Source organism: Clytia hemisphaerica, unplaced genomic scaffold (assembly GCF_902728285.1).
Source record: "Clytia hemisphaerica strain Z4C2 unplaced genomic scaffold, Clytia hemisphaerica genome assembly, whole genome shotgun sequence".
NCBI classification, from domain to species: Eukaryota; Metazoa; Cnidaria; class Hydrozoa; order Leptothecata; family Clytiidae; genus Clytia; species Clytia hemisphaerica.
The window spans coordinates 214,658-227,228 of NW_027104105.1; the positions used below are offsets into that span (position 1 = coordinate 214,658).

General features: G+C 37.0%; 1 protein-coding gene and 2 non-coding genes across 3 annotated transcripts in view; 1 reads left to right on the plus strand and 2 right to left on the minus strand.

Annotated features, from left to right (window-relative positions):
* Positions 1-12,571, minus strand: part of LOC136813206 (dynein axonemal intermediate chain 4-like) — a 100,642-nt gene that overhangs the window by 3,456 nt on the left and 84,615 nt on the right. Inside the window, exons 21-22 of the mRNA XM_067069729.1 lie at positions 3,797-3,894; positions 2,840-2,915 (exon numbers count right to left, since the gene is read on the minus strand). Coding sequence (XP_066925830.1) covers positions 2,840-2,915; positions 3,797-3,894 — 174 coding nt within the window. The remainder of the gene's footprint in view (positions 1-2,839; positions 2,916-3,796; positions 3,895-12,571) is intronic.
* Trnag-ucc (transfer RNA glycine (anticodon UCC)) lies at positions 4,852-4,923 on the minus strand. The gene has a single exon. It is a non-coding gene; the product is annotated as a tRNA-Gly (tRNA).
* On the plus strand, positions 5,076-5,147 carry Trnag-ucc (transfer RNA glycine (anticodon UCC)). The gene has a single exon. It is a non-coding gene; the product is annotated as a tRNA-Gly (tRNA).

Below are 12,571 nucleotides of genomic sequence, written 5' to 3' on the forward strand. Positions count from 1 at the left end.
ATATAATTTATTTGTATCAAAGGTTACTGAAAATTATCTGAAAAACTTTAACAATCTTTATACGTGTTTCTGCAAAAAGTTTTCAGTTAGAATAAAATTTCTTCATGGTTACTAAAGATATGAATTTGATAGTTGCTCTCAAAATTGCCAGGGGAATTTTCAGATACCGTGTCCTGTTGTAACCACCGTCAACATGGTTAAAAACTTTTCACTTCACAGGTAGGTACAACATTGTGTTTGTATTTTATTGGACGTCTGGTTCTAAAAAGTCAAAAAGTTTGTTCAGATTTGATTTGAGCAAAGTATACTCCTGCGTTCAACATCAATACGGTACAATGTGCCGTGGGGGTATTAGTAGAGAGAGTGTTCGAGTCTGTTCATAATATGAGGCTGAAAATCTTCGGCGTACATTACATATCGAAGTACCGTTCTGACACAGTGACATAAACAGCATTTTCAAAGTTTGCTTTTTAAGCTTCAATATTGGCGTAAAGAATTATTCACAAAATAGCATCAAATACTTCATAATCCATCGTTTTCGGCTTTTTTTCCGCTTCTGTTTACATTTTTCTGCTCGCTGCTTCCCATGCACAACCATTTTTTTTTGCTGTAACACTGTGCTTCAAATGTCCACGAGAATGAATCAGTTCATGTTAGTCATAGTATATTTTCATTGGCATGTCTCACTCACTAAACCTTTTGTAAGAAACTCGATGTTGGTACCAGTTTTTGGCACGTTTTGGCGCAAGGCTTACTCTTTGAAAAATTACTTTCGGCGCATGCAATATCCATATAATTATAGGGTACTCTGGGTTTTGTCTTTCCACCAAAAATTTCAATTTAATTTCCTTCAAAATGAAATCACTATATAGGTAAACAATATGAATTAACGGTCAATTTCCCTTTTGTCTATGCCTTTATAATATCAGCAGGGTTTCGTTAGAGCAGCGCATAACACTCTGTCTGTGTGTGTGTAGTAACAAACTGTCATTGAAGATGTCCATCGTCCATTCTGACAATTGTATAAGGTTTGATCTAATATCAGTAGTTTGATAGTTATTCATTCAGTAGCAAACAATGTCCCTCAAGTAAATCCAGTTGAGCAACTACGTTAAAAAGATATTAACCAAGCAAAAATAAAATCTTGTGTGCTGTTTGTGAAAGCTTTTAGCTGTGTGGACTGGCAGTGCAGACGGGAAGCTACCTTCTCTGTCCGTGCATAGCTAGGAAATCAATACAAGTAGCAGCAAAAGAGATATCGCGCGCGAACATTTTTTAACCGCGCGCGGCCCGCTCAGAATCGGAAGAAACAACATGAATCTGAATCATGAATATTTTTCTGGCGAGCAGGTCCGCTACGTGAAGCAACAAAAGCCCCTGCGGGGCAATAAATTGAAAATGAAGATTAAAAGTGAAGGAGAAAAAAATGAAGATTCTTTCTACTGGACCAAAAATCTTGAATCTCGACTTTTTTCGATTAGGCTGTAACATCCACTAACAAATTGGTGCTTATATATACCATACTACCTGCGGTTTCGAACGAGGTCTGGATTCAAACTAAAAATCGATGTGTTCAGAATTTCCATATATGTTCCACGACCAAAATTTACAGCCCTCAGCCCTAGGCTAAAATGACCAAAAATGGCAATGTAACAAATTGTACAGACAAAAGAAAACCTTTAAAGGCTTAATCTATTATTACAGCCGTAGTTCATTTGTGTCAAAGAGTATGGCCATGTTCAGACGTTGCGGTTTCGGCAACACTTCGGTATGGTATTTGTTACGGATAGGAAGGGTTGATACTCATTTCGGAACGAATTCAGTTCCGTTCCGATCAAGACAGTGGAGCGAAAGCGTTTCGACCTGTTATGAAATATCATGGTTGTGAGGGACAAATTTCCCGAGGTCAATTTTGAAATTTTTCGAAATTTCCCGAGTGCAATGAGGAAAATTTAAAACATTTCGAAACTTGACGGAGGGTAATTTATCCAGAATTTCACGAAAACAAGCATGGCATTCCTGGTTAATCTCAGGGTTTGAATTGAAATTCTATAAGCCTTCAAAGTTAGTAAGAAATTCGAAAAAGGTGACGAATTTCCAAAGGATGGAAATTTCACTTTTGCGGGAAATAACAAAATCTAGGAGGGAAATCACGAAAGCTAGGAGGGAAATCACAAGTTCGCAGGAGATTAAAAATTAACGTAAGCAAAAAAGTCAATCAAATTTCAATCAGCCATGAGATTAGCTTTGTAACGTCTTGTTTTTTGACGTTCACACAGAGTTTCCGAACCGTCTCGGATGTATAGGGTTTATAAAGGTCAGTGAATATGACCACTGAGCTTTACGTAAACCCTGGGCCAAGTTTCTCAATTCCGGCCAAGCAAAATCTTTTGATTGGAGTATTATTTGAAAATGGTACCCTATATTTACAAATCTGTATGGGTGCAATAGCACCGAGAGCGCTAGAACTACTTTTCTTTGAATACTTGTGATGTAGCGCCGTTGGACGTTAGGCAAAATCTTAACACTACAAAAGGCTTCTTTGCGGGTACCACTTTCAGAAAAACTTCGATCAAAGATCATAGTGTTTATAAAGGTCTGTGCATATGACCCTGATAAAACCAAACTCAAACATTTTGTAGTGTCGGGGTCGTTAGATGTATTCATGATATGCACCAATTGCAGTGGGCTTCACGAAAATATGCAACTTTTCTGTTTTTGTTCCACCCAATACGTCACTTTTTCTATTGTTTAAGTGACGTATGGGGTGGAAAATTTTTAAAGTTCTCAAAAGACTCTCAAGTGGTGCATATCATGAATTGATAGAACAAAGACATACCTCAGAATTGAGGGCGAATTTAACAGACGTCAAATTGACTTCGGTGACCGGCAAATTGACCAACAACGGATCCAACCTGTAGAAGCAATAAGTTCAATACCATTTATATGGTACAGCTACAGTTAACTCTCGCTAATTCGAGAATTACTACAATTGGGATAATAATATGTTGGCCGAAAATTTAATGAAATTATACGATAATTCCTCGTGCCCAGCAATGTTGTTTGATGGAAATCCCGTCATTTCTTTTGTATAATTTGACCCTAACATTGAGTTTTGGGGCAAAATTGTCTTGAAAAAGCATTTCTGACCAACATTTATTTCCTCGATTGTAATAACAGAGGAACTTGCCAGCAAAGTCATCTCCTGGCAACCTCGACACGGCAGAGCAAAGATAAAACATACTGAAATTCCCACATAAAACCTACTTTCAATATGGTGTTTTAGAAGAAGGAAGTGGGCGGCTATTGGTTTTTCCTCGGAGGCCAAAGGCCTAGTCGAGTAAAATAACAAGCCGTCTTGTTAGATTTCTAAACCGTCAAACCAAGAAGACACCGCTAAAGTAAGTCTGCGACAGCAGTCAGAGGCGACCCGAAGACTCCTCTTTCGATAGCTATCGACCCTAAGGTAGGGGAGGCCGCCACTCTTTATCCCTGGATTGCTCAACTTACCCTTGATCCTTCTCTTAATTACTGAGTATCAAGCAAAAAGGTATCAAGTACTATTTTGGGAATCTTTGGTATGACCCGGCTGGGGGTCGAACCCACAATCTTGCGAACCGTAGGCGGATGCTCCGCATACCACTGCACTACGGTCGCCGAGAGAACACCTTCAATTTTGAGCGCCCTTCTCTCTTTTCAAAACACCCTAATAGCACATAGAAGACGCAAGCTGTGAATATGAGAACATTTTTAAGCTTAAAAAAACTTGGATGTTCTTGTATAAAAAATGACTTACGTGTTAATACTGAGGTCCCAGACTTCAATTTGTTTTTCCGTGACCGCAGCAAACATGACGGCTGAAATCGGTGACCAATCCATGTCGATGATCGCTTTCTGAAAGGGAGAAAAAGAACTTAATTATTACATGAATATTAGGAGATGTGTAATTAACACGAATTGGGAAATTTCGTGTTAATTAAAACCTCTTTAATTAAAACCAGCCGTGGTGTCCTTGAAAAAGCAATAAAATTTGTGTTAATATTTTGCGTGTTAATTTCAAGGCCGTTAAATACTTTCATACTTATAGTCATGTAATAAGTCATGTAATATTGATCACATTTTTAGCAGATAAAAAGGGGATTTTCAATGTACCGGTACATTTAAATGATGTAAAATTATGTACATTGAAAGGATGTACAGTGAAAGAGACCACGAGCGATTATTACAGCGTTAGGACCTCAAGTCTCCTCGGATCTTCATCTTGCTTGACTTCTAATCCATCTAAGCTATTAGGGCTGACTTTCCAGCGCAGCTGGTTTATTTACGTCAGTGCTAAGAAAACGCAAGCCCGTTCTACTTAATCCACTACTGCGTAATTCATAATAGACTCTAAAATAGCCAAGGCGTTTGCGTTTGCCACTTCTTCTATTGTTTAAATTCAAAATTAGTGACATACAACGCTAAAAATTTTAGAAATCCCTGAATTGGCTTAAAACTGTAAAACTGCTCAAGATGTCAGTAACCTTTGAAGCTTTGTATCCAGATTTCGGATAAATATTAAATGAACATCTTTAGTTAGGAATGTGATTGGCTGAAGTAGAACACGCACCAAAGACCATCAATTGAAACATTTATTTAGAACCAATTTAGATCGTTTTCAGGCAAAAAAGCAATGCGGAGGCATGATCGATTCCACGATTTCAGCTAAGCCGTCATCTACAGCGATCATATTAAAATCTTCTCAAAATTCTATTTATATTCATATCAAACTGACAGACAAGATTGAGGATAATTGGAAATGAGGACAAAATTTATTGTAGGGATAGACCCTATCATTAAGGGTTAAAAAGCTGCGTCAGCCGGGAATCGAACCCGGATCTATTGCTTGGAAGGCAACAATGCTAACCTTTACACCACCGACGCTTGAGAAAAAGATCCACTATTAAAGCTTTAAACAGTTTTCAGCAAACCTGTTAAGATTTCCTGACCTCAACAGTTTAAACAAACATTAAAACCACATTTAACTGTTTGAAAGTTATTAAGATTATACTTTTAAAATTGTAGCCCTCTTTCAAGCGTCGGTGGTGTAAAGGTTAGCATTGTTGCCTTCCAAGCAATAGATCCGGGTTCGATTCCCGGCTGACGCACATTTTCACGTGTAAGTTAAGCATACGATTACTATTTATTATAATGCAATACAAAGCTATTGTGACAGTAGAGATATTTTGAGAAAACATCACTCATCCCAAAATAAACAATCTACATTATCCATTCAAGTCCAACGTGCTTACGCAGGAATAGACCATGAAAAGACCTTCTCTAGCTACCAGCATTCAGTCAATGGAAAATCATCATATACCATTCACGTTGAATAGATTTACGCATGAAGATCATCGAGGAAAACGGACTGCAACCATTGAGTTTCAAGCCCGAAGGGCTAGAGGTCAATCTCCTTGGTAGGATTTGAAGCCAACAAATCATACCAAAGTTGCGCGGCCTTGAGCGACCCGCCTGGTTTTTACACAAATGACAGATTGAAACTAAAATTTACTGCTTCATTTTTAAAAATATATCACTCGAAAACAAAGGAATTGCTAGATTTAATCCGTCATCAAAAATACGGCGCATATTTTAAGGCTTCAATTTTTCTTGCCTGAGAAAGGTTAGAGATTGACCTCTAGCCCTTCGGGCTTGAAACTCAATGACTGCAACCCCGTTAGCCCAAGCGTGACTAATATCTTACATACCACTGACACACTGAGATAATCGAGAACAAAACCAAGAGACTGAATCAATCTACGCACAACACTGAAAGATTTATGAGCTGGGATCGAGGAAGCAATCCCAACCAAATGAATGGACGCGGACAACTAAACCAACGTGACTATTGATCCCAGGCTCTAAATCCAGTCCTCTAAATACTCATAGAACTAAAAACTATAAAATCATTATTGGAGTCGGAGAGCGTGCTGAGAGTCGGAAGCGTGCTGAGAGTCGGAAGCGTGCTGGAGAGTCGAAACATGCTGGAAAGCTAGAGAGTTACGAACCGTACTATTAGTAAAGAGACTTGTTACTGATTTAGATCTGGAACCTTCCATAACATCAATTGGAGATATTATCGTGTTATCGATTTTTTAGACAACTATATTAAGGAACAGTTATTTGGAGTTATTGAAATATTAGTGATCACTTTTATGTAAATATAAAATTCATTCGATCGAAGTTACTATCGTCCATTTACTATCTTCTTAAATTGTATTCTTTCAGGGTACACTGCGCCTCGGGGTTTAGTGAAACTGTCTGGTGAAATATCCAGGGAGTTCCACACATAAATCTCCGTGTGCGACACTATTATGAAAAGAATCTATAATAGACCATTTCAGGGGCGAAATGAATCATGAGTAGTCAGGACTGATTGGTTACACGCGCAAAAACGTTGAAAGTTTTGGACCAACAGAAAATCTTTATCACACCCCTGTGTCACAGACCCGCTGGTATCCCAGCCCCACTGGATGATTTGGCAAATTTTTAGTCCCCAATGGGAAAATACCCTGGAACTTGGATTTCATCCCTATTCCAAATTCAATGTTTAAAAAATGTACTCCAGAATCATCCCACTGAATTTTCTAACCTTGGAACAATAGAATTTCTATCCCCATCGGGATTTCAATAGGATTTTTTATTCTATGAGACAGGGGTGTTTTATCAGAGCGCAGTGGTATGATTACCACCGATTCCTTACTATAAACTGGATAGCACTTTCAACGTTTGCACATTCAAGGTTTACAATTCAAAATGTCACTTGATTTCCAAAGTTATCAAACAATATATCGTGTCTTCCTCAAGCAAACGTTCGAATCTGTAGAAGCGATCCCTTACGCAAATCGAACGTTTGCTTCCATAATGGCAGAAGTTACCTAACTTAAAGAAAGCATGAAAAACTTTTATAGACTTTTAGCCTGTTGGTTAGTTTTGGAAAGTTCTACTAATTTTATGTTCAATTTTTCATTTTATCCATAAATTCGACATTTTTGTGTCATTTTATTCAATCGAACGTTTGCTTCCATAATGGCAGAAGTTACCTAACTTAAAGAAAACATGAAAAACTTTTATAGACTTTTAGCCTGTTGGTTAGTTTTGGAAAGTTCTACTAATTTGTGTTCATTTTTCCTTTATCCATGAATTCGACATTTTTGTGTCATTTTATTCAATCGAACGTTTGCTTCCATAATGGCAGAAGTTACCTAACTTAAAGAAAACATGAAAAACTTTTATAGACTTTTAGCCTGCTGGTTAGTTTTGGAAAGTTCTACTAATTTTGTGTTCAATTTTTCATTTTATCCATGAATTCGACATTTTTGTGTCATTTTATTCAATCGAACGTTTGCTTCCATAATGGCAGAAGTTACCTAACTTAAAGAAAGCATGAAAAACTTTTATGGACTTTTAGGCTGTTGGTTAGTTTTGGAAAGTTCTACTAATTCCTCGGACCCGGTTACGATTTTTACCGAAAAGCTCATTTTACCATATAGGTGGACTCTCTCTAATTCGATTTTCATGGGACAAAAAAATATCGAATTACAGGGAGTTTTTTCCAGCAGAAGAGACCGATGTTTAAGTTGGCATTATTACTAACAGGATTCAAATTAGAGAGAGTTGGCTGTGCTAGACAATACACCTTTTCGAGCGTAGTCGCGCGGCCAGGCGCGTGCCAATTTATTATCTAATTTACCACCCTAAACTCGATGCAATCCTATTTTTACACTATTTTCTATTGTCTTTAGGTGCGAAAAAAGACTGGGACGGTTTTAGAGTGGTAAAACGAAAAAAAAAATGCCCGCGCGGCAATCGGCGGCTACGGGCGAAAAGGTGAGATTTTGTTAGGATTTTTTACCATGTATAATTTAGGGAAAATTCCAGCCACTTCTCGAAGAACAAAGGTTTTCAACATACCATGGTACCTTTAGCTTGCACCACTACTCAGGAATTCACACAGGAAATTGAATCACTCAAAAATAAAAGTTGTAAGTTTTCATTCTGACATTGACATTCTTCCAATCTCCATACCCAGAGCAATTTGCACCGCTTTTTGTTTTTTTAACTGAACGGCGTGGCACAATCGTTAGTGCTTTCAGAATCATATAAAATCCAACTAAGGGTCTGGGTTTGAGTTTGCCATTTTCCACATCATTAAGCTTTGTTTTTGATCGTTTGGGTAACACAGTATGATTCTTTTAAATGTGGGGTAAGCAAGTCAACAAGTCTTCTAAATAATCGAGTCAAAAATTTTAAAAACAACCAAGATGTTATTTGTTTGTATAACTGAGACAAAGAATCTCGTATTAATCGAGCCCAGAATTCTCTGATTTTGGAGAAGCAAAACAAATAAATAATCGGGTTGGCAACAGTGTAAGACGTGACGCAAACAGCATTTATCTCAAATATCAGCGACCCAAGTACGGGTCCCAGGCCCATAAGAATAATAATCGAGACAAAAGTCATCGGCAGCAAAAACGCACAAGTCCATATATTAACTCTAAAAACATCTTTAACACCACGTTTCATGATTTTCAATAAATTTAGTTCTTCAGCCTCATTTCCATGTAGGTTCGTAATATTTCTGATTCGAGCCTCGTTCTGGTTCCGACATTGAATCGTTTTTTTACCGAGGACAAGCATAATGCCGACACAGACTGTCCTGATGGTCGTTGAGGTTCCCATGATAAGAGGACTTATATAAATATGCTCATTATGTGTTAGTATGTTATTAACATTACGGTCCAAATAAAACATACACCCATAGATAAGGATGATCGGTAGAAGAATGAGGAGAAGGATTTTATTGATCTTTCCTTTGGTAACAATCCCATGATACCTGAAAAAAAAACGTCGCGAAGAAGGATAAATTAACAACAGTAAAGTTACCACGATGCTTTAAATAAACGCCCCTCCCTAAAGGAAAAGTTTTCAATAAACGTCCCCTCAAATAAAACACCCTCTTTGAGTAAACGCCTCCCCTCTAGGAGGGACATTTATTTGAAATAAGTATTTGTAAGGTTTTTATGTTATAAATCCAGAAAGGTATTTTGAATAGGGGAGGGGGAGGGTATAAGATCCTTTATCAATTAACTCGAAAACTTACGCTTTCAATTCCCGGATAAAAAGTGAATTTCTGATGTTAAAAGATTTACAAGAAGACGAGAACAAAAGCTTACCTCAAACAATATCTAACAGCGATCCAGCGGTCAATCGAGATCAGTGCACTAATGATCAATGACAAACTGTTCCACAGATATATCGAAAAATTCAGCGTCACCAATAGAAGCCGGTTCGGTTTTTGTCCATTCTTTAAGATAGCTACTAAAGCTAAAAGCATAGCTGTGAAGACATAAAGCGAATCCGAAATTGATGAAAAACGAACTAATCGATAATTATTATCCACGATTCGGGCTTTGTAGATAGCGTATTGAACGGCCAGTGATAAAAGAAGGGATGTGAGTTGAGTGACAACAAAAATGGCGCCATATTTATCCACGTGGTCCGTAATTTGTAGGGACGAAGAATCTGTTGTGTTATTCATGATTTCGTTTATTTCTAATTTATTTTATATTTTTGTTTTGTTTATTTAATTACTATATAGTTTGAGCATCTCTTCATTTCCTTGCTAGTTTAGTACCGTAAGTTGGCCTGATATCGACATCCCTTTTCTAATTTCGACAGCCTTCTTTAGAGATCGGAATAACGTGAAGGTCGGGATCACTGATTGAAACTAATTTCCTTTAATTAGCGATCAGAGAGGAATAAATTTTTTGGTTTATCATTGATTCTGACCTTCCTATTATTCCTAAGTGATTTGAAATAACCAGTAATTTTGACCCGCAAAATAGAGAAAGGTTAACATGTTAAGAACAATTTTAGACTTAAAATTCAAAAAGTTAAGAAAATTTTGGATATTCTTATAAGAAAATGTGTATTTGCTTTCTTTGCTACAACATTCCCTTCCACTAACCTGTTCCTAGTATTCACGCTCTTTTTATAAGAACAATTTCCCCGGGAGGGGGGTACAAGGGTTGGAGCCCGAAAACCTGGGCTCAAAACATTCGAAAAAGTCGCAAAGTGGAATGGACGTTACTTTGTAGAAAAAATGCCATGACGTCTAGTTTAGGCCAAACACATCTAAATTTGCTACACGTTTCTTTTATAAGAACAAACTTTATAAGCATATAAGGATTCGAGACCTTAGAACACCCAATTTCGTAGGAAAATGGACAAAAATACTCAAGAATTGGTGAAAATAAGAAAATGTTAATAACAATTTTAGGCTTAAAACTCAAAAAGTTAAGAAAATTTTGGATGTTCTTATAAAAAAACGTGTATTTGCTTTCTTTGTTACTACATTCGACTCTTTAGCTTTTTCACATGTACGTAAAATTTTACTTAAGACCTTGAAGAGTGGGGAATTTCCCTAAGCTTACGTAGTGTTTTAAGGCCTTATGTAGTTTTGAACGGAAGGAAAAGTCACGTAAGACCCTCTTAATCAATAAAAACTCTACATAATATCGGGGAAATTCCCATAAGACAGCCTTACGAACGATTTTCCGTAAGGTCTTAAGTGAAATTTTACGTACATGTGAAAAAAGCTTTAGAGAGACTTTGAAAGGTGAAAAACCGACCCTTACCGTCTGCACATACCCAGCACCCATTTTGGCCTTAACCCCCCCCCCCCCCGGAACAATTTCAAAAGAACACGAGGCTGAAAATTGGCCAAAACCTAACAACCTATAATATAAGAACAAATTAAAACAATCTGATCCCTATTTTTCAGAAATTATTAAGAAAGTACTGATTTTAACAGATTTTAAACAAAATTTTTTTTATTTCTAAGTAAAAAAACTGAGCGTATTAAGAAGAAAATTTAAGCCTGAACATTTCAAACAATTAAGAGCAGCTAAGCCTTAACCAAGATGTTATATGAAAAAAGAGTGTATAACCTCTAGTCTAGACGATCGGCTTCCTGCCCTGTTATTCTAATTCTTGAAATAGGCAAACAGAAGAAGGCAGATTGTGTGCGGTAAAAAGTTTGCTTGAAAAATTTTTTTAAGAAATCATTATATAACTTCAAACGAGGGCAATGCATTGTCTTTAGACAGCCAAATTCTGCCCACTTTAGTTTCCGCTGAGGTTAGACAGGGCGAAAAGAAGGTCATCTAAAATAGGACTAAGAGCCCGGGGGGGAGGGGTACTTAGGCAAAATGGGTACCGGGTATGTGCGAGTCATAAGGATTTTCACACTTCCAATATTTGGACAAAAAGCAAGTGAAAATCGACAAAAGTTTTGAGAAAAGTCTCTCTAAGGGTCCCGAAAATGCCAATTTTTACTCTCTCTAAAGGGTCGATTTTCGATTTTTGGTTTGGAAATACACGTCACCCCGCAAACCTAGTACCCCGCAAACCTAGTACCCCCCGGGACTAAGAGCTCTAAAAAGGACATCTGATACCCTTTAACCTTTTTATATTTTTCTTATAATATTTTCATTTATTTTTCATTCAACTCACCACAACTACAAAACAGAAGTTCTTTTACAAAAGCAATGAAAAAATCACGAAAAAACAAGCTATACTACCTGATGATTAAATTAAACATTTTTGAGAAAATAATTTGGAAATTATAATGAAAGCGTATCTATTGGGAGAAACTATCAACACTATCGAAAAAGATTTTTGAAAAAGAAATAAACAAGCACATAGCTAGTTGGAAACATGCTGAGTGAAAATATGAAAATGTTCAAGCGAAAAAGAAAAGATAACAGCATAGCATAGAGGGTCATACTCATAGAGATGCATAAGCTTGAAAACATGATGCAACTTGTTCCACGTTGGCTTTCCGATGTTTTAGAGGTAAGGGGCCCCAAAGAGTTTTGGACAGAAACAGAAACAAAAACAATCCTTTCTTTCCTTTCTTGTCATTAAAGATAATATTGAATGAAGCAACTTCCACAAATCCGAAATTTATATGGTCCCTTCAGTCAACAATGTCTTATTAACCTTACTCCATAACTCGAAATTTCTCTAAGTCGAACAAATTACTATTCCCCGTGCGTGTTCGAGTTATGGAGACTCCACTGAATTTTCAAATAATTCGAATTTCAAAGTATTCGAACCCAGCTGTTGACAACCAGAATTGAATACAAGATGGATTGTCGCCCCTTAAAATTGACACACTTCCTATTATATAAGAATCCCGATCCAGTCAAGTAGTCAGAGATCAGTGTAAGCGATCTTTCTCCCTGGCTACATTAATTTCCGACCAGGAGCCAATGGTATTAGCAAATGTATATCATCATCTACGTCATCTATCCATCTTTAAGTAGTGTTCTATCAGTAAACCAAAATAAAAGATTTCTGACTAAGCAACAGTTTCTATTCGAGAGAAAAGGAGCTTCACGTTTTTTTATAAGAACGAACTATATAAGAACATAAGGCTTCGATGGCCGAAATACTAAGAGCAAGTTAAGAACATTTTAAGGCTTTGTGGACTCGAAAACACCCTATTTCTTAGGGAAATGGTAAA